Genomic DNA, 23,928 nt, shown 5'->3' on the forward strand with positions numbered 1-23,928 from the left:
ATACAGATTATTTCACCGCCCACGTACTGGGCCTAGTACACATTAGTTACTTTTCCTGATCCTCTCCCTCCTCCTACCCTCCACCCTCCAGTAGGACCCAGTGTGTGTTGTTCCTCCCTATGTCTTCATGTGTTCCCACCATTTAGCTCCCACTTTTAAGTGAGAATATGTAGTATTTGGTTTTCTGTTCCTGTGTTAGTTTGCTAAGGATAATGGCCTCCAGCTCCATCCATGTCCCTGGAAAGGACATAATCTTGTTCTTTTTTATGGCTGCATAAATGCAACATAATTACTGAAACTGTGGTGGGCAACTGAAAAATATTTATTCACTGGAGACCAAATCCTTCCCCTGTAAGAATCATGCTCTGCTTTTCCCAGATTGATAATCCTAGGTCCCCTCTCCTTGCTTCAACCTTAGGTTGGCCTCAGTAAGGGTGCTTGTTGTATGCTCCTACAGGAGTATGATGCAGTAGTAGACACTGTGTAGGCAAGGCATGCTAGCAAAACTAAGATGGGAATGTGGTTTTGAGGGTTCCTATACAGGATACAGGAAATAACCTGCATTTGAAAATGGGGAGGGAAGTGGTTGGCTTTTGCATCAAAACTCAAAACTATTAACGATGCATCTTAAAGCCAGTGACCCACCTGTTAGAAATATAAGAGGCTACAAAGAGGCTACCACCCACAATAGGCCAAGAGAGGGCTGATTGCAGGATGATGGTCCTAAATGAGATAACCATTCATGGATGGTTGCCTCATTGCCAATTAACCAATATGTTTGTCCCAAGAAGAAGCACTTGAGCTATCCAGAAGAGCTACCACTGATGTCCATTGCATCCCCTTTTCTTCATCTTTGGAAAGGCCTACATGTGATTTGGGGTAGGGGTAATAAGGCTGTTCTGTATTTGAACTTTGCTCTGTATCTGAACTCCCAGGTGTCTTGTTCTACTCATCAGGAAGTTGTTATTATCCTAACAGGGCCAGGACCAGCTACGTTATTTGAGATGCCCAGAGCAAAATAAAAATACAGGGCCCCTTGTTCTAAAAGTATTAAGAAATCCAATATGGCTACTACAGAGCATTAAACCAAAAACAGGGCTGTGTGTGACTGTGCAGGTGACATGCCCATTGAAGCCAGTCCTGGACCAAGCTAAGGTGAAGACCTATTAAAAAAAACTGGGTAATAGATTCCATCCTTCAAAGAACTGACCATAACTAAGCACACGGGCAAATATTAGACAGTTTTACTCGCCTAAAAACAACACTGATGCTCTGTTTGCATTATTTTTTATTTCTTTCTTTTTTATTTGTTTGTTTGTTTGTTTTGACACAGGGTCTTGCACTGTTGCCCAGGCTAGAATACAAAGGCACAATCATGGCTCATTGCAGCCTCAATCTCCCAGGCTAAAGCAATCCTCCCACTTCAGCCTCCTGAGTAGCAGAAACCACAGGTGAGCACCACCTCTATCAGCCAATTTTCAAGTTTTATGTAGAGACAGGGTCTCTTTATGTTGCTCATAGGGATCTCGAACTCCTGGGCTCAAGGGATCTTTCTGCCTTAGCCTCCCAAAGTGCCAGGATTACAGGCGTGAGTCACCATACCCAGCCTACTCTGTTTACTTTAAACGACTCTTGAGAAACCTAATTTTCAGATAAATTATCTTCAGAGTCCATAGACCACAACTGCTTATGAGTGAATAAGATTTTAATGACGACAAAAATTTAAGTTGAAATCTCAAAAGTATAGAAAAAAATAAATCTTTAAATATAGAAGACCTAAATTGAAGGGTTAGAAAAGTTTCAAAAAGAAATGTTCATTTAAAATAGTTTGCTAATTTAATATATGTTGAATGAAAGAGGGTAGATTATTTAAAAAGTACACAATTCTCCACTCCTTCAACAAAGAGGCAAAGTCTATATCCCCACCTCTTTGATCTGAACTGACCAAAGCCAATGGAACACTAGAAACATGACAGAAACAGAGGCTTGAAAAGTGCTTGTGCATTGGGACATATAGTCACCATGTGAACAAGCCCAGCCTAGTCTGCTGGGCCATGAGAGACAAGTGGCCCAATTATTTCAGCTAACTGCAAGTAATCTGCCAAATACATGAGTAAATACATCCTAGCTATCCAGTCCCAAGGTGAGCCACCAGCTGACCAGAGACACATGAGTGAGCCCAGTCAAGATCAGCCAAGCACGACCCCCCAGATCAACAGAACTACCAAGCTAATCTAGAGACTCATGAACAATAAATAATGAATTATTGTTGTTTTAAGCCACTAAGGTTTGGGATGGTTTGCTATACAGTAAAACTGTTAAATGACACAGGTAGTATTTTAGCTCAGTAGAAGAATGGAATATGCGATAAGCAGGGGCTGAGACAATAAGCTCACCAGGGAGCAGGGAGATTAGATTCTCACTAAATTGCATAATAAATTCCAGATGGAGTGACAAAAGTACATTTAAAGAATCATAGCATAAAAATGTTAGAATAATTTATAAATTGATATTCATATACTCTTGGCATACATAAGGAAGGATTTCCTAGGCAGAGAAACCTAAAGGAAAAAGATGGATAGATCTTACTACACAAATGTTTTTTAAACCTCATGTGTCAAAAATACATTACAAATAAAAAATAACAGGCAAATGATAAATTGGTAAAACTTTTTTATGTATGAGAGATTACATACCTAAATAGGTATCAAGTATTTTCATGCATGATGAAAGTATGATCAAAGATTATCCCTCAATATACACAAAATGGTAAGAAAAAGATGAACATGATAGAATATTAAACAAAATGTGTACATAGGTAAGCCATTAAAAAGAAATACAAATGGCCAATTAACATGTGAAAAATATGCAGCATCTCTGGTAAGCAACGAAAGAGGTAAGGAGTAAAACAACAATCAAATTACTGTTTCAGTTAAAAATTGTAAAGATGAAAATAAGCAATAAAACCTAGGAAAGCAGGCATTTTCATATACTATTGGTTGAGCTACAATCTGGTACAACATATCTGTAAGGTAGTGTGTATGTATGGGTATGCTGGTGTATGTGTGCATGTGTATATGTGTGTCTCATAGAGAACATTTTGCTGAAAAATTAAAAGATCCTATCACAGGAGGAAAACAAAACTCCAAACAGGTGGTACGTTAGGAAAACACTTTAAAAATCTAGTAAAGTCATGCAATGTAGTTATGCCACAGTGACAGGAATGCCCTCTAGCATGGCTTGTTATTTCATGAGTTTGGCTAATCCATCAAGCAAATCATGCTCCCTACCTAGGCAAAGCATAAAGATAAGAAAAACACTAAACAGAAGGTATGTGATAATAAGGTATATGGTACGCTTGTTCGATCCCAGAAGAGTTGTCGAAAAAGGATTTTTCTCAATGTTAGACTCAACATTAAAACTATTATGAAGATTTGTCCTTTAATCAACTGTGATTGTCCATACTACAGACTGTTCATATCATAAACTATTATGTAACCATTACAAATAGAGAAGTATATCTATGCACTAACATGCAAAGAGTTCCAGTACATACTTTAGAAGAAAAAGAAAAAAGAGAGCTAGATTAATACATATAGTATGATACTCTTTATGGAGTTTTTTTTTAGCCTGATGAAACAATATTTCATTTCTATGTGCCAAAAAAAAGGTGTGAAAAGAAACAAAAACAGTAAGAATGATTACATTTCTGAGCAGTTGATAAGGAACCAAGATGGGAAATTTAGCATTATGTATAATGTTATAAATTTCTTTGGGAAATTATATTCATGTGTTAAGTATGTCATTAAAAAATTGACTAAATGGAATTAAAATAGACTTTATTATGCTCAAGAAACTTATTGAACAATCAACCTCTCACCCTAATTTATTACAAATATATATATAATAAAATTGAATGGCAAGGTACATAAAAATTAAGTCAAAATCCTTATAGTACTCATATTTTTCCTTCAAATGCTTATTCATTCTTTTTGTTAATCTAAAAGGAATGGGACTTAACAATACACATTCAAGTGAAAAGCCATGGTGTTGATAATCTTGTCTGTAATATTACAAATCATGGAAAACCTCAACTGTGAGGCTAAGCAGAAAAAATAAAAACCTCTGAACTTTAAATGTGTAAAAGACGAAGTCTTACTATATAGAAAATCTGGAAAGCATTAAATCAAGGATCCTCTTCAAGTTCCTTTAAATGCCCTTCCACCATTGTGTCTACAAAAAGATACAGCATCATTAAAGACAAGGTTGACCATACCTACAGTCTCAAGTATGGCAGGCAGGTATGGCAGTAGACCTCAGAATGAGACAGAGAAGTGAACAAAGAAATGGGAGAAAGGAAAGGAAAAGAAGGAAGGAAATAGAAAACAAAACAAAACAAAACAAAAAGAGTCCTAAAGAGGGAAAGAGGTGTGGAACAGACAGGGCATTGGTGCCTACTGACTGAAGAATCATATAATTACCCCAGCACAGACACACCAAATTCGCAGTCTATATTTGTGGAACAAATTTTGTAAATTCCATACATTATGGAATATAATCTTTGTAACAAAAGAGTAGTCATCCCATTTTATGGAACAAACCAGAAGTTCTGGGAGGGTAAGGGAATTGCCAAAATCCACACAGCTAATAAGCAACAACACTGTGGTGTCTGAATTCCAAGCCCAGTGTTCTTTCCAATATTCCACTGCTACTATAGACTGTCCTTTAAATTGCTGCTACTTTTCAAATAACCATGATTTTTTTTTTTTTTTTTTTTAGACGGAGTCTTCCTCTGTCACCTAGGCTGCAGTGCAATAGTGTGATCTCGCCTCACTGCAACCTCCACCTCCCAGATTCAACCAATTCCCCTGCCTCAGCCTCCCGAGTAGCTGGGATTACAGGCGCCTGCCACCATGCCCGGCTAATTGTTTGTATTTTTAGTAGAGACGGGGTTTCACTGTATTAGCTAGGATGGTCTTGATCTCCTGACCTCGTGATCCGCCCGCCTCGGCCTCCCGAAGTGCTGAGATTACAGGCGTGAGCCACCGTGCCCGGCCTAATCACGAAAATTTTAAGAAACAAATGTATTATGAGCAAAAACATAGTAAGCTATTTTTCTGTCCCCTAGGAAAATTAATCCTGAAAACAAAAATCTGATTTTTCCTTTCAAAATCAACAGAATGGAGTGGGGCAGGGGAGAAGGGCAGAAATGTGATAAAGGACCACATGAAGGAGTCCTGTGGTGAAGCACCTAGAATGTGGTGGTGGATGCTGAATCTACACAGGTGATAAAATTGTATACAACTTAATACACACACCCACATAAGTGAGTACAAGCAAGTCAGAACAAGACCTGTGGATTTTATTAATATCATTATACTGCTTATGATATTATGAAGAAAGCAGTTAAAGGAGACATGAGATCTCTCTGCATTATTTGTTACAACTGCACAGAAAGATAGAATTATCTCAATTTAAAAACTCAATTCAAAAAATCAACAGAATATTCATACCAGCAACACTGACTTTGAAACAGGAGAGTAACATTGTGAAGAAATATAGGAATACACAATATAGTCATTCAAGGTCTTCATTATAATCATTCAAAGACATTATAGTAGAACTGGTAGAGGCCTTCTCATGATTTTTTTAAATTATTTTAAAATTTAAAAAATAATTTTTAAGTGAGAGATGTTTTGAATAGTTTTTGGAGAGACAGTGCCTTAAGAGTGACAGCCAGATCACCCAGCCATGCAAATGATAAACTATGGATGGAAGGTGATCAAGAAGAAGAAAAAATATGTTTTGAACTAGAACTTTTTGAACTATGCTGCTTAAGAATTCCATCTCAAAATATCAACTGACATAATACTAGAAGTATGAGCCAGTTGCTTTGTAAGATAATTGGAGAATTATGGTAATAATTATGGAATGCACCAAGAATTGTCTCATAATACTAATCATAATAGCTACTATTTATCAAGCACATATTACGTGCCTGGCATTGTTCTTGTTGCTTTACATAAAAGATTAAAAATCCTCACAACTCTGGGAGGTAATATGTGGAAACTGAGGGAGCTCATGTAAATTACCCAAGGTCACACAATTAGAAAGCAGCAGAGTTTGACTCTGAACCTAGGTTTTTCTGACTCTAAAGCTTGTGCACTGTTCACTATTCCTTAAAGCACTGGAAATGAGTACCTTATCTTGGATATTCTGGGACATGACTCTAGGGTGACAAAAAAAGTATAGCCAGTAATAGACAACTGTTACTGATATTATACTGACCTGCTTGTAGGTTCCATCTAACAAGGTGTCCAGGTGTTGAAGAGGGGCAGGAGTTTTATCTTTGAATCTTGCTAATAGCCGGCGTTGAATGGCCCGAAATTGTACAGCTCTCTCAGATAAGAGTTCTTCTAATTTTTCACCATTTATCCGTAGCTGCAATGAATAATTTCTTAAATTGAGATTAAATGGACACAAAAAACATCTTTAAAGAAAAAATACACACAATGAAAATAAAAGTAAAAGAGTAATGAAGAAATTTAAATGTATTACAGAGTTAAGGGAATTAAAACAATGTGGTATTTGGTACATGAATCACTAATTCACAGATAATACAGTGGAACAGATCAAATGGAAAATTTGTAAAAGTTAACCAGTATCACTGGAGGAAAAACAGATCATTTAATAACTGTTTTTCAATAATTGGTTACATGGGAAAAAATACAAATCTTTTCTCTTTACAGCAAAATCAACGCAGAGATTAAAAGTTTAGACACAATAAAAGCACTAGAAAAATCAGAATTTTTAAAATGATCTTGGTATAGGAAAGGCCTTTATTAGTGTAAGTCAAAAGCTAAAAGCCACACCCACACACAAACACACAAACACACCCCTGATAAATTACTAACTAAAAAAAAAAAAAAAACATTTAATTCCACATGATTTTAAAAAATTATAAAGAAAATAGGACAAATAGCAAACTGCAAAAAATAACAGCAATAACTACAGAGACAAAGTCATGCCCATATCTAGAAAGCATCTACAAATCAATGAGAAAAAGACCACAACCCAACAGAAATCAGTAGGAAATCAGCAACAATCCAATAGAAAAATGGGCAAATCTTTACATAAAAGTTAATACAAATACCTCTTAAACATATAGCCTTTGACCTAACAATCCCACTTCTAGAAACGTATCCTAGAGGTATGCTTGCCGAAAGTAATGTATATATCAGGATACCCATTACAAAATTGTCTGATCTATTGTTTTCATAGTAAGACATTATTAATAATCAAAATTCCCATCAATAGGGGAACTGGTTAAAGAAGGAAGACTATTCTGCAAGACTACTATGCAACACTGTGCAAATATGATAAATAAAACGATACAAAATAGTATGTATAATGTGCTACCATTATTTTTTATTTAAAAAAAAGAAACCTATATATTAACATAGTTGTGACTGCATAGGATATTTGTAGAAAGATATACAAGAAACCGGACACCAAACACTGCCTCCAAAGAAGAGACTGAGTGGCTGGGGAATTAGAATCCTAAATGACTCTCTTCACTGTAACCTATCTTATTTAAATTAATATTGTTAAAATAAAAGAAAGCAGCTGGGCATGGTGGCTCACACCTATAATCCCAGCACTTTGGGAGGCTGAGGCGGGCAGATCGCGAGGTCAGGTGATCGAGACCATCCTGGCTAACACGGTGAAACCCCATCTCTACTAAAAAAAAAAAATACAAAAAATTAGCCAGGCGTGGTGGCAGGTGCCTGTAGTCCCAGCTACTCGGGAGGCTGAGGCAGGAGAATGGCATGAACCTGGGAGGCCGAGCTTGCAGTGAGCCGAGATAGCGCCACTGCACACTAGCCTGGGCCACAGAGCGAGACCCTGTCTCAAAATAAATAAATAAACAAACAAATAAAAAAATGAATAAATAAATAAAAAATAAAAGAAAGCTAGTCAAAGTCACAGAGTAAAAGGGACACTTCATAAGATTAGGTCATGTGAATCACTAATTCAACTTTACAAAACGAGTAATAAACTAGCTGAAATAAATATCATATTCAAAACGCTCAGAAGTCAAACATATTGTAGTCTACATTTCTAGTAACAAACCAAATTCCTTACCCTTTCAGGCATGCATTCTACAATTACATATGAAATAAAAGTAACTTGAAATTTTAACTTTTTTTTAAGTGTATTCATGTATTTTGTCTTTATTTGCCCTTCAATTTTGAGAGACATTTTCTTTTTTATTATTATTATACTTTAAGTTCTAGGGTACATGTGCACAACGTGCAGGTTTGTTACATATGTGTACATGTGTCATGTTGGTGTGCTGCACCCATTAACTCGTCATTTACATTAGATATATCTCCTAATGCTATCCCTCCCCGCTCCTCCCACCCCACAGCAGGCCCCGGTGTGTGATGTTCCCCTTCCTGTGTCCAAGTGTTCTCTTTAGAAGCACTCGGTAGCTAACTAAATCAAAGAATATTCCCTTGAGCAAAAAAATACCAAAAATTAAGTAATAAAAATTTTTTAAATAAAGTTTTTAAAAGAACATTAACCTAATTATCAATGATTCATTCTTCTAATTGTATAATTTACTGCTATAATAATTTATTTCCTATAATAAAAGTATTTTAAAATAAAGTTTTAAAAGGACATTAACCTAATTATCAATAATTCATTCTTCTATTATTTACTGCTATAATAATTTATTTCCTGTAATAAAAAAATATATATATATATATTTTTTTTTTTTGAGACGGAGTCTCGCTCTGTCGCCCAGGCTGGAGTGCAGTGGCGCGATTTCGGCTCACTGCAAGCTCCGCCTCCCGGGTTCATGCCATTCTCCTGCCTCAGCCTCTCCGAGTAGCTGGGACTACAGGCACCCACCACCACGCCCGGCTAATTTTTTTGTATTTTTTTAGTAGAGACGGGGTTTCACTGTGGTCTCGATCTCCTGACCTCGTGATCCGCCTGCCTCGGCCTCCCAAAGTGCTGGGATTACAAGCGTGAGCCACCGCACCCGGCCATAAAAATATTTTTAAATAAAGTTTTTAAAAGGACATTAACCTATCAATAACTCATTCTTTTAATTGTATAATTTACTGCTATAATAATTTATTTCCTAAATTCTTGATACACCAAAAAATTAAAAAGATATTCTCAATACTCAGACTATCAACCAGGTTATCATTCCTTTGAATGTGTAACCAAGCAGCAGTGATTGAAATGTTTTCACGTCAGAATTTCAATGCTTAACAAATATTTATTGATCCCAGAGCCAAACCCTGGTCCAGGCACTAGAAATTAAAGCAATGAATAATACAGACAAAAATTTCTGCCTTCATGAAGTTTACACTCCAAGGCACACTTGGATTCCAAAACCCATCTGCATTCAAAGTTTAAAATCTTACTAATGGCTGAAAGCAGAGAAAGGAGACAGAGAACAAAGAAAGCATAACCATGCCCCCCTTAATTTATGTGTGTAACAAATGAAAGTGCTTGTCGTTCACCATATTCTCTAAGTCGCTCCTCAGAAAAGACACACCCCTGATGCAGAAGCTCCAGGGAGTTACTTACTAGCCAGAAAGTATAAAGGGAAAATTATATGTCAAACTTATTAATCAATAGTATCTAGTATTCTCTATTTCAAATATTACAAATATATAATTGGTATAGTCTTTCCGTGGACCCTTTCAGAAATCACTACACTTAAGTTTCCAACAGTGAAGCAAGAATTTCTTAAAATATATCCCAAAGAATTGCAAAGATTCTCATTCCATACAATACCTAAACATACTCTTACAGACTGTGTCAATTTTGGTGCTACAATTTGACCACAGGCATGCATTCCTAGAAAATATTGTCATCACAGATCCTCATCATAGATGAGGAATTATGACATAATTATTCATAATTCGATTGTATACACCTGAAATTTTCTTTTTATGTTCACACAACATTAAAGAAGTCTTCACAGCTGAAAGTCAATGCTCTTAGAATGTTCAATGGTTGACTGAAAAATTAAATGACTGGTAATTCTCTCTCTCTCACCCACACACACACACACACGCACAAACGCACTCCTAAACTGAAATGTAGTCCCCCTAAGAACCAATGCTTACTTGGATAATGTTCAAAATTCTCTCAAAATTCCCCTTTTGTATTGTCTGTAGAGTCTGTTTATAGGCTATATAAGTGGAGCCTGACGACTTGAATACATGGGACTTTTAAAAAAAACTATGACTGTCACTGTCAAATCCACTCACAAAACAAATATTTGGCTAGTCCTAAACATCAAATCAATCTTCAAAAGATGAAGACATGTCACCATTGAGATATTCAAGAGAATCTAACATAGGCTCTGAAGGCACTTCCAAAGAAGAAATGCAAAATATTCAGAGCAACAAAGTTACTGTTAGATCTCATTTATTCATATATGTAATCATTCAGCATTTACTAAGCACCCACTGTGCCAGATACCGGGGAATATTTTAAGTGTTAACCCTCATTCAGATGCAGAAGTTCTGGTACGCTTGTTAAAAAAGAAAAAGAAAAACCACTTTACTTTATAATCACACCTCATTTATGGCCTGCTAGAATTAGTTAGCCAAATGGCCTCTGATAAGCTCAAATAGTTTTAACACTGGGTTATTGGGGTCAAGGGTTAAGTCTCCATGTGGGAGAATTAAATCAGCTCTGTTCCAGGGCCAGACGACATGGTTAGCTCCAGGCAGCCACTCTGTAAATGTCTGTAATTGATCACAAACTGGGCAAGTGGGCAGGAATGGATTCATGAAATCCACCATCCACATAAAAACAATCAGAAGCACATAGCCTAATGGCATGTATACAGAATTTTTCTATAGCATCTATTTCTCTTTCATGTATTTAAGGATTATAGATGATGTGGGTTATGATCATACACACCTCAAAATGATGATCAATCAACTCAAAATATTCTTGAAGGGGTATAGATCCAGAAAAAGAACATGCAAAATCTTTGACTCCCTGTTTTTCAAAATATTCTTGAAGGCGAAGAATAAGTTCATCGGTTATGAGCCAAATATCTTCAAATTGTTCACTCTGAATGCGATATCGTTCTGAGAGAAAAAATTAAGGAAAAATGCTTAGTAACACAGAATTACTAGATAAAGCTACATCAACTATCACTAACTCTGACTTTAAAAGTTCAAAGATTTCATTTTTGTAACAAAGATATGATTACACTGGATTTATAAAAATATTTTCACTGTTTCATTGCTCCCTGCATCAACCACTTAACACTTTCAAATCTAATTCCAAAGGTAGGTCGTCACAGTGGCAAACTGTAAAGTATGGTCCTTTTTGTTATATATCTTATAATAGGTTTCAGTACAATAAAAACACCCAAATTTGGGTCCTTTAAAAAGGCCTGTATTTAAAAAGAAAAGAGCCATTGCAAGAATACAATTTGTTATCATTAGTATCATTTCAAAATACTGAAGTAAAATTTATTCTATAGAAAATTCAATATCCTGGATACTGTAATCAGCAAAATTCACTGTAATCATGATCAAATTTTTCTATTTTTCTAATAGTTATTTAATTTGAAGAGACATTTTGCAGTCAGACCCTTTTCTAAATATAAATCTTGTTTCCCTTTATTCCCTGAGACCTCAGCTCCACTACTCCAAGATGACCAATTTCTAGCTATTCTCTACCCTGAAAATGACAACAACAATGGTGACAATGATGATAAGAGAGGTGGTAATAACACCTATGATAAGAAAAACTATTAATTGTTGGGCACAAACTATGTACCAAGAACTGTGATTACAATAGCCCCTTTTTTATACAAAGGAAAACAAAGCACAGAGAGTTTCAGAGACTTGCCAAGGATCAAAAGCTTTTAAATGCGAGTGCTAGAATTAATAGTTCATATCCTTCTGCCTAAATCGTACTTCTTCCTCAGGACCTGGCTTTAATCTAATCTACTCCAATCTTGATTTCTCTGATATCCATGGGAGCTCAATCTGCGCCAGCCACATTTTAAGCACTTTACATTCACTTTCTCATTTAAACCCTAACAGCCCTATGACAGAAATAGTGTTACTAGCCAGTTAGTAACAGAGCAGGCACTGGAACACTAGATATTAATCTTAACTGCCTCATAACATTGTATCTTCCCAAATTTATACAGAGACTTACTATGTCTACAGTTCACTAGGCATTTCTACGTAAAACCATGCATTCTTATATAACTTCCAAGATTATTACATTTGCTCCCTTTAAAGGAATTTATACACTTTTTTTTTTTTTGAGACAGGGTCTCACTGTGTCACCCAGGCTGGAGTGCAGTGGCAACCTCCGCCTCCCCGGTTCAAGTGATTCTCATGCCTCAGCCTCCCAAGCAGCTGGGATTATAAGTACCCACGATGACACACAGCTAATTTTTGTATTTTTAGTAGAGATGGGGTTTCACCGTGTTGGTCAGGCTGGTCTCAAACTCCTGACCTCGTGGTCTGCCCGCCTCGGCCTCCCAAAGTACTGAGATTACAGGTGTGAGCCACCGCACTGGGTCAGGAATTATACACTTTTTTGAGATCTAGGACTAAGTCCTCTATTCCATTTAACTCACCACTTACTGACCATCTATTATGCAGATGTCATAAAGAGACACACTGGGAGTACAAACATGAACTCAGTCTTCTTGCTTAGGGAATCTAAGATCTAGCTAGAGTAGCATGATACATGGACATATAAAATATTTCTTTATGTTCCCCATGGTATTGTGGTAAATTTTATAAATGCAATTACTTCTTCAGATTGGTTATTAGGACTTCAATTTGTCATCTCCATCCAGAATTCAATAATCTATGTCCTCCCATCCATAGTCATTCCCTTTTACAATGATAAAGAACAAAATATACTGGGTATGCCTGTCACAATCCATGCAAACACACTGGTCTTTGCTGCTGAAGTCATACCCCATTCCCCTTGAAGCTTCACCACCCCTCCCTTCACCCCAGTCTTATTCTGGATGCTGAGTTCTGCCCATAATGCTGATTAGGTGTTTTCCTCAATCAAAGATAATACTTTTTAAAATAAATGCCACCGAATATTTACTTTTTTAAATAAATGACACTGAAGTTTTAATGCTTTAGAGACAGTACAGTTGTGGCGGGGCAGGGGTAGAGAGGTAGATGGGAGAATAATGATGATGAAGTACCATATAAGAACCTTTTAAATCTAGTCTTATCCACACTAAGCTTGAGATCCAACATATTAACTCTAGACTGTATTTATTTACTTTCATTCATTTATGTAACTCAGTGCAAGACACTGGGGATAAAGTTAGGAATAAGGGAAGAAGAGCTTCTGCCCTCAAGGAGCTCCCAGGAGACTTGGAAAGAGAGACTGATAGCAGAAGACTGAACACCGCTTCTGCCATCACTCTTCTGGCGTCACTGATTCAGGACCAATCATTAGGGCTGACCTTGCCAAAGAGGTGCCAGGACTTCCCCCCAAGAAGATATACTACCATTTTCAAGTATAGGAAGGCCTATCACATAACAGAAGAATTAGACAACAGCTAGAGATGCAAAGGGCACAATTCATGATAAGAATTATATTAACAATGATAGATGTTCATGGCTGCCTCAGGAAAAGCTGCCATTAAAAGTGTTTTCAGGCTCTGAACTCCCTGATCTTTGGTATTTTCTTGAAAGTCCACCTGTGAGTTGCAGAACTCAGTGTGAAAGAAAGGCCATTTCATGAGGTACAGACCTGTCTCAGATCCTGTACCAGGATCCTTATTTTTATGTGTGTCTGCCCATCCTGAGAAGCCCACATCCAGGCCCAGGTAACACCCTAGGCTTCTAGCGGGAGCTCAGTTTGGCCAGCTGTATCTCTTTTCACAGCTTTGTGATCTCCCAGAACACTGGCTTCAAATCCTGTTGCACTAGGCCTTGTGGATGTAGCAGATATAGATGAAAAAGTTGCACACTACAGTGATCCTGGCCTGAGAAGACAGTGAGATGTGGTAGTGGCTCTCAAAGTCACAAAGCCAGATGTGGTGGTGGTGGCAGGTATAGGCCAAATTGCTCAAGACACATCTATTGGCACTGCCACAATTGACCACAGTTACCCTCACTACAGGCAGCTTCTGCAAAGCCACAGTCTTGATGGTGAGTGTGTTGTCCCCCACAGAGGCCTACACCTGTGGCAAGAGATTCTGCACTGTGAAGTCCAGGCAGGGATCCATATCCTCCCACTAGACCCTTTGCAGCAAGGAACAGGTCTTGTCCAGGGTAGGTAATTCCTTCCAGGCTTGGAACTCTGCCAATAATGTCACATCCACCTCCTTGTCCAAGGTGAGGGCATGTCTCACAGTGGGGCACAAGGCCAAGGAGAGGGCACTGCTGATGCTCTTATGTTGACAGTGGGCCTTGCAGGGCCCATCCTTAGTGGGGCTCAGCAGGTGCAGGTGGAGCTTCTAGTTGGGAGAGGCTGGTGTGGACATGATGACCAGTGTCTTCAAGCTGTCACCTCTGCCTGCAGCATGCCTATCTTTCCCCATGCCTCCACATTCAGCTGCTTTTCTGACACTGCCTACTGTATGTTGGCTTCCCACACCATCTTGTGGGCTTCCTCAAACTGGCTGGCCATCAGCTCCAAGCTCCTGTGTGGCTGCTCCTGCACTAGGAACAGCTGCTCACAGTCTTCATCCTTCAGCTGCAGCTCCTTGTGAGCTTTGTGCAGCTTCTCCTTCAGGAGCTCAGAGCCCTTCTTGTGAATTCCTATGGAGATCCTGTAGGAATACCTGCAAAAGCATTAAAGAGCTTCCACCAGGTTCGTAAGGTTGAACAGGATCCATTACAACTCCCAGATTCTGAGATTTCTGCTTTAATATGCTCATTTCCTTTCATGTATACGTACCTTAAAATAAAATACTTAAAACAATGCTTGACATATTAAGCACTCAATAAATGTTACTTATTGTCATTATTGTTTTCATTATTTTCCACAATTTATTGTAAAATAAAGGGCAGAGATATCATAAATTTCTTTGGACCTACACAGCACCCAGCTAATCAAGTAACTTTGACATAGCAGATACAAAACAACTATCTTTAATAAAGTATGTTTTCTTTAGCATAGAATTTACTGTCATTTCAAATATAGCTGTAAATTTTTACAGAAATTTCACAGTGCTAATTTTTCAAAGAAAATTCAATTCATTCAGTTTCTAGAAGGATTCTGAATAAGCTTCCACATGCAGATAGAAAAAACTTGGGGTTAGCCTAAATATACATAAAGAATAAAATTCCTTATATATGAAATAAAATAGAGCTGTAGAGAGGAATTTATTCCATTCAACTATAAATTTTCAGTGAAAATGTATTACAAATCTTAAAAAAGATAAACATAAACAACCAGGATTATTATGACATGTATAAAAGAACTGTATCATCTGGCCGCAGAAGTAAAAAAACACATATATAATTCAAGGTACCTGAATGAAGTAAAGGAGCAAGCCATGGGGAAATCTATGGGAAAAGCATTGCAAGCCAAAAGAACTGTAAGGACAAAGGCACTGAGGCAGAAATGTGTTTATAGAACACAGAGGAGGAACGTAGCACGTCTGAAGTAGAGTAAGCAGTTTTTATGCTGCACTATAACAAGACATTATACCAGCTTCTGTTAAATCATCCATGTAGGTATTGCAAAAACATCTGGAAACAAAGCATGTTCAGGTATGTCCAGGCAAGCCTATCCACCACAAGTTAGTGTGAAAATTGATCAGAATTTATCACTGGGGAAAAAAACATGGACATGATTCTCAGTAGAACACCAATAGTATGCCCAAGCTCAGCTGGCCAGAGCTGAGTTCTTAATGAGGAAAGACAAACCCAATTAGGACCTACTCCAATACCTCAGTGAAACTGCTAGGCTGAGTCTTCACTCACAGCTTACACTGGGCATGTGTGTTGTATGAAAGAAAATGTGGGATGCTGTGGGCTGAACAAGAAAGGCAGCAATGCCCCAAACTCTGCCTCAGCTGCCTATGGAGCTCCTTCCTTTTACTGACCTGACAAACAAAAAAATCTCTGACAAAATGAAATGTGAAGAAGTCTAAGCTTTTTCTCTTCTCCTTTTATAAAAATTTGGATTACCTCAACAGGGGCCTATCAGCTCTCCGAAAGGCCCATCTCAATCCCCCATATTGGGCAAAGACTTCCCTCTCTAAAGATAAAGTAACAGAGAAACATCACATGCAGTAGGTTCAAAGGAGAGAGACAAATCAAAGGGATGAAATTCTCTTTATAAAAGAGAGGTAATGGAAGACAATCCTTGTTTGTAGTTAAAATAAGACACAAGGTAACATTGCATCTATTCATTTATTCAAAAAATATTGCTGAGTGATAAGTGCTAGGGAGACAATAGTGAACAACACATACATGATCCTAGTCCTCATTCTAGTGAGAAGGGCAGAAAATAAACAAGTGAATAACATATGAAACAGAACCTATGAAAATACTACGATGCAGAAACAAAGGTGCTGTGATAAAGACAAATGGGTGGCCTTTCTTGAGATGCTATGGTTGGGAAAGGCCACATTGAGAAGGTGACATCAGTGATAGTACTAATGGTAATAAGGATGAAAATAATACAAGCAGCCAAAATTTACCTAGCACTTACAATGCATCAGGAAATTATTATGTGCTTTTTAGGGGTTATTTCATTTGATTCATACATAATACTACAGTACTATTTTATGGCCACTTAATAAATTGTTTAATGGTTATGTAATTTTTCCAAAGTCATTCAGAAGAATTTTAAGCTAGAGGTGGGATCTAAACTATCAATTTGAGTCTACACATCACATTCCTAATGATTTTGTACATAAAGCCAAGAGCCGAATCAGGAACACAATCCCATTCATAATTACCATAAAAAGAATAAAATATCTAGAAATATAATTAACAAGGGGGGAAGATCTCTACAATAAGAATCTACAAAAACACTACTCAGATAAATCAGAGATGACACAAACAAATGGAAAAACATTCTGTGCTCATGGACAGGAAGAATTAATATCATCGAAATGGCCATACTACCCAAAGCAGTTTACAGATTCAATACTATTCCAATTAAACTACCAATGACAGTCTTCAAGAGCTAGAAAAAATTATTTTAAAATCCGCATGGAACAAAAAAATATAACAAATAGCCAAGGTAATCCTAGGCAAAATGAACAAAATTGGAAGCATCACATTGCCCTACTTCAGACTATACTACAGGGCTACAGTAAACAAAACAGCATGATACTGGTATAAAACCAGACAAATTGACCAACAGAACAGAAGAGAGAGCCAGAAATAATGCTGAACACCTTCAACCATCTAATTTTCAACAAAGCTGACAAAAACATGCAAATGCTGCTGGAATAACTGGCTAGCAATATGCAAAAGATTGAAGCTGGACCCCTTCCTTACACCACATACAAAAATCAACTCAAGATGGGTTAAAGACTTAAATGTAAAACGCAGATCTATAAAAACCCTGGAAGACAACCTAAAAAATACCATTCTGGGCATAGGAATTGGTAAAGATTTCATGACAAAGACACGAAAAGCAATTGCAACAAAAGCAAATATTGACAAATGGGATCCGATAAACTAAAGAGCTTCTGCACAGCAAAAGAAACTATCAACAGAGTACACAGATGACCTACAAAATAAGAGAAAATATTTGTAAACTATGCACTGGAAAAAGGTCTAATATCCAGAATCTATAAGGAACTTAAACAAATTTACCAGAAAAAAAAGCAACCCCATTAAAAAGTGAGAAAAGGATATGAACAGACACTTTTCAAAAGAAGACATACATATGGCCAACAAGCATATGAAATAATACTCAATATCACTAATCATTAGAGAAATTCAAATCACAGCCAAAATGAGATACCATGTCACACCAGTCAGAAATGTTAATATTAAAAATAAGACAAAATAACAGAGGGTAGCAAGATTGCAGAGAAGAAAGAATGCTTATACACTGCTGGTGGGGGTGTAAATTAAGTTCAACCCTTGTGGAAAGCAGTGTAGCAATTCCTCAAAAAACTAAAACATAACTGCCATTCGACCCAGCAGTCCCATTACTGGGTATATACCAAAAGGAATATAAATCATTCTACCATAAAGATACATGCACACATATGTTCATTGTAGCACCATTCACAAAAGCAAAGACAAAGAATCAACCTAAAGGTCCATTGACAATAGACTGCATAATGGAAATGTGGTAGGGATACATAATAGAATACTGTGCAGCCATAATAAAGAACATGATCAAGTCCTTTGCAGAAACATGGATGAAGCTGGTGGCCAATATTCCTAACAAACTAATGCAGGAACAATAACAACAAAAAAACAAATACTGCATATTCTCACTTATAAGTAGGAGCTAAATAATGAGAACACATGGATACAAGCAGAGAAACAAGAGACACTGGGGCCTACCTCAGGGTGGAGGGTGGGAGGAAGGAGAAAATCAGGGAAAAAAAATTATCACGTACTATGCTTAGTACCTGGGTGAGAAAAGTAATCTGCACAGCAAACCCTCATTACACAAGTTTACTTATATAACAAACCTGCACATGTACCCCTGAACCTAAAAGTTTTTTTAATGTAAAACTCATAATAAACATTTAAAAAGGTGTGATATTTTCAGTAACTTTAAATTTGTAGTTTCTGTTTCTTTGTTATTTTTTCATCAACATACACAGAAGAAAAATAAAAAACAATTTTTCTGGAATAAAAAATGTACGATTAGTACGGGCACAGTGGCTCACACCTGTAATCCCAGCACTTTGGGACGCTGAGGAAGGCAGAGTGTCTGAGCTCAGGAGTTCGAGACCAGCCTGGGTAACATGGTGAAATCCCATCTTTACAAAAATACAAAAAATTAGCTGGGTGTCGTAGCGCACACCTGTAAGTCCCAGCTACTCAGGAGGCAGAGGCACGAGAATCAGCTGAACTGAGAGGCAGAGGCTGCACTAAGCCAAGATTGTGACTGCACTCCAGCCTGGGTGACAGAGTAAGATTCTGTATCCATTTGATTCTTCTCTCTTTTCCTCTTTATTAGTCTTGCTAGCGGTCTATCAATTTTGTTGATCTTTTCAAAAAACCAGCTCCTGGATTCATCAATTTTTTGAAGGGATTTTTGTGTCTCTATTTCCTTCAGTTCTGCTCTGATTTTAGTTATTTCTAGCCTTCTGCTAGCCTTTGAATGTGTTTGCTCTTGCTTTTCTAGTTCTTTTAATTGGGATGTTAGGGTGTCAATTTTAGATCTTTCCTGCTTTCGCTTGTAGGCATTTAGTGCTATAAATTTCCGTCTACACACTGCTTTGAATGTGTACCAGAGATTCTGGTGTGTTGTGTCTTTGTTCTCGTTGGTTTCAAAGAACATCTTTATTTCTGCCTTCATTTCATTATGTACCCAATAGTCATTCAGGAGCAGGTTGTTCAGCTTCCATGTAGTTGAGCAGTTTTGAGTGAGTTTCTTAATCCTGAGTTCTAGTTTGAATGCACTGTGGTCTGAGAGACAGTTTGTTATCATTTCTGTTGTTTTACATTTGCTGAGGAGAGCTCTACTTCCAACTATGTGGTCAATTTTGGAAAAGGTGTGGTGTGGTGCTGAAAAAAATGTATATTCTGTTGATTTGGGGTGGAGAGTTCTCACCACCGAATCCCTCAGAAATACAATCTACCATCAGAGAATACTACAAACACCTCTATGCAAATAAACTAGAAAATCTAGAAGAAATGGATAAATTCCTTGACAAATACACCCTCCCAAGACTAAACAAGGAAGAAGTTGAATCTCTGAATAGACCAATAACAGGCTCTGAAATTGGGGCAATAATCAATAGCTTACCAACCAAAAAGAGTCCAGAACCTGATGGATTCACAGCCGAATTATACCAGAGGTACAAGGAGGAACTGGTACCATTCCTTCTGAAACTATTCCAATCGATAGAAAAAGAGGGAATCCTCCCTAACACATTTTATGAGGCCAGCATCGTCCTGATACCAAAGCCTGGCAGAGACATAACCAAAAAAGAGAATTTCAGACCAATATCCTTGATGAACATTGATGCAAAAATCCTCAATACAATACTGGCAAACCGAATCCAGCAGCACATCAAAAAGCTTATACACCATGATCAAGTGGGCTTCATCCCTGGGATGCAAGGCTGGTTCAACATACACAAATCAATAAATGTAATCCAGCATATAAACAGAACCAAAGACAAAAACCACATGATTATCTCAATAGATGCAGAAAAGGCCTTTGACAAAATTCAACAATCTTTCATGCTAAAAACTCTCAATAAATTAGGTATTGATGGGATGTATCTCAAAATAATAAGAGCTATCTATGACAACCCCACAGCCAATATCATACTGAATGGGCAAAAACTGGAAGCATTCCCTTTGAAAACTGGCACAAGACAGGGATGCCCTCTCTCACCACTCCCATTCAACATAGTGCTGGAAGTTCTGGCCAGGGCAATCAGGCAGGAGAAGGAAATAAAGGGTATTTGATTAGGAAAAGAGGAAGTCAAATTGTCCCTGTTTGCAGATGACATGATTGTATATCTAGAAAACCCCACTGTCTCAGCCCAAAATCTCCTTAAGCTGATAAGCAACTTCAGCAAAGTCTCAGGATACAAATCAATGTACAAAAATCACAAGCATTCTTGTACACCAATCACAGACAAACAGAGAGCCAAATCATGAGGGAAATCTCATTCACAACTGCTTCAAAGAGAATAAAATACCTAGGAATCCAACTTACAAGGGATGTGAAGGACCTCTTCAAGGAGAACTACAAACCACTGCTCAATGAAATAAAAGAGGATACAAACAAATGGAAGAACATTCCACGCTCATGGGTTGAAAGAATCAGTATCGTGAAAATGGCCATACTGCCCAAGGTAATTTATAGATTCAATGCCATCCACATCAAGCTACCAATGACTTTTTTCACAGAATTGGAAAAAACTACTTTAAAGTTCATATGGAACCAAAAAAGAGCCCGCATCACCAAGTCAATCCTAAACCAAAAGAACAAAGCTGGAGGCATCATGTTACCTGACTTCAAACTATACTACAAGGCTACAGTAACCAAAACAGCATGGTACTGGTGCCACAACAGAGACATAGATCAATGGAACAGAACAGAGCCCTCAGAAATAATGCCGCGTATCTACAACTATCTGATCTTTGACTAACCTGACAAAAACAAGAAATGGGAAAAGGATTCCCTATTTAATAAATGGTGCTGGGAAAACCTGCTAGCCATATGTAGAAAGCTGAAACTGGATCCCTTCCTTATACCTTATACAAAAATTAATTGAAGATGGATTAAAGACTTAAATGTTAGACCTAAAACCATAAAAACCCTAGAAGAAAACCTAGGCAATACCACTCATGGGCGTGGGCAAGGACTTCATGGCGTGGGCAAGGACTTCACGGCGTGGGCAAGGACTTCATGTCTAAAACACCAAAAGCAATGGCAACAAAAGCCAAAATTGACAAATGGGATCTAATTAAACTAAAGAGCTTCTGCACAGCAAAAGAAACTACCATCAGAGTAAACAGGCAACCTACAGAACGGGAGAAAAGTTTTGCAACCTACTCATCTGACAAAGGGCTAATATCCAGAATCTACAATGAACTCAAACAAATTTGCAAGAAAAAAACAAACAACCCCATCAAAAAGTGGGCGAAGGACATGAACAGACACTTCTCAAAAGAAGACAATTATGCAGCCAAAAAACACATGAAAAAATGTTCATCATCACTGGCCATCAGAGAAATGCTAATCAAAACCACAGTGAGATACTATCGCACACCAGTTAGAATGGCCATCATTAAAAAGTCAGGAAACAATAGGTGCTGGAGAGGATGTGGAGAAATAGGAACACTTTTACACTGTTGGTGGGACTGTAAACTAGTTCAACCATTGTGGAAGTCAGTGTGGCGACTCCTCAGGGATCTAGAACTAGAGATACCATTTGACCCAGCCATCCCATTACTGGGTATATACCCAAAGGACTATAAATCATGCTGCTATAAAGATACATGCACACATATGTTTATTGTGGCACTATTCACAATAGCAAAGAGTTGGAACCAACCCAAATGTCCAACAAGGATGGACTGGATTAAGAAAATGTGGCACATATATACCATGGAATACTATGCAGCCATAAAAAATGATGAGTTCATGTCCTTTGTAGGGACATGGATGAAGCTGGAAACCATCATTCTCAGTAAACTATCGCAAGAACAAAAAACCAAACACCGCATGTTCTCACTCATAGGTGGGAACTGAACAATGAGAACTCATGGACACAGGAAGGGGAACATCACACTCCGGGGACTGTTGTGGGGTGGGGGGAGGGGGGAGGGATAGCATTAGGAGATATACCTAATGCTAAATGACGAGTTAATGGGTGCAGCAAAACAACATGGCACATGGATACATATGTAACAAACCTGCACATTGTGCACATGTACCCTAAAACTTAAAGTATAATAATAAAAAAAAAAAAGATTCTGTATCCAAAAAAAAAAAAAAAAACAGAAGGAAAGAAATTTGCAATTAGTCTTGGAATTTATAAACACAACAATATTTTTTGCTCTTTTTAGATTACCAAAAATCCAAAGAATCAATGAGTCCAAGATTTATAAAGTATTATTTTGATTACTAAACATTTTCTCAGTGTTAGTACTCCAAGATGGTTAATACTACCCCTGGAGACTTTCCAGAGTTTATATATCATGCATGGAGAAATGAATTTTTCCATTTATAATATAACATAAAAGAACCTGTATTTTAAAATGTGCCCTTAAAATATTAGTAATCAAAATAGCTGTCAGAATGAACATTCAATTTGTTTATCTCTTTTCTTTTGTATCTTGCAACAGTAGCTCAGTGGAAATAACCAGTTCAGTTTCCAAATAAAATAAATTTAGATGATCAAAGCCTAGACAATTTCCATAACACTCTATTACAAATGGAGAAAAGAATATATTTAATTAAGGAAGGTACAACCAGGAAGAAGTTGAATCTCTGAATAGACCAATAACAGGCTCTGAAATTGGGGCAATAATCAATAGCTTACCAACCAAAAAAAGTCCAGCACCAGATGGATTCACAGCCAAATTCTACCAGAGGTACAAAGAGGAGCTAGTACCATTCCTTCTGAAACTATTCCAATCGACAGAAAAAGAGGGAATCCTCCCTAACTCATTTTATGAGGCCAGCATCAACCTGACACCAAAGCCAGGCAGAGACACAACCAAAAAAGAGAATTTTAGACCAATATACTTTATGAACATTGATGCAAAAATCCTCAGTACAATAATGGCAAACCGAATCCAGCAGCACATCAAAAAGCTTATACACCATGATCAACTGGGCTTCATCCCTGGGATGCAAGGCTGGTTGAACATATGCAAATCAATAAATGTAATCCAGCATATAAACAGAACCAAAGACAAAAACCACATGATCATCTCAATAGATGCAGAAAAGGCCTTTGACAAAATTCAACAATCTTCATGCTAAAAATTCTCAATAAATTAGGTACTGATAGGATGTATCTCAAAATAATAAGAGCTACCTATGACAAACCTACAGCCAATATCATACTGAATGGGCAAAAACTGGAAGCACTCCCTCTGAAAACTGGCACAAGACAGGGATGCCCTCTCTCACCGCTCCCATTCAACATAGTGTTGGAAGTTCTGGCCAGGGCAATCAGGCAGGAGAAGGAAATAAAGGGCATTCAATTAGGAAAAGAGGAAGTCAAATTGTCCCTGTTTGCAGATGACATGA

The 23,928-nt window shown here is 37.5% G+C and overlaps 1 protein-coding gene across 6 annotated transcripts in view; it reads right to left on the reverse strand.

Moving 5' to 3' along the window:
- BBS9 (Bardet-Biedl syndrome 9) overlaps positions 1-23,928 on the reverse strand; it is a 547,551-nt gene that overhangs the window by 242,134 nt on the left and 281,489 nt on the right. For all 6 annotated transcript variants that reach the window (XM_058445811.1, XM_058445798.1, XM_032758349.2 and 3 more), the window contains 2 exons: positions 10,960-11,132; positions 6,289-6,441 (listed from right to left, as the gene is read on the reverse strand). In XM_058445811.1, the coding sequence (XP_058301794.1) occupies positions 6,289-6,441; positions 10,960-11,132 (326 nt within the window). The remainder of the gene's footprint in view (positions 1-6,288; positions 6,442-10,959; positions 11,133-23,928) is intronic.

This window comes from Hylobates moloch, unplaced genomic scaffold (genome assembly GCF_009828535.3).
Source record: "Hylobates moloch isolate HMO894 unplaced genomic scaffold, HMol_V3 SCAFFOLD_1, whole genome shotgun sequence".
NCBI lineage: Eukaryota > Metazoa > Chordata > Mammalia > Primates > Hylobatidae > Hylobates > Hylobates moloch.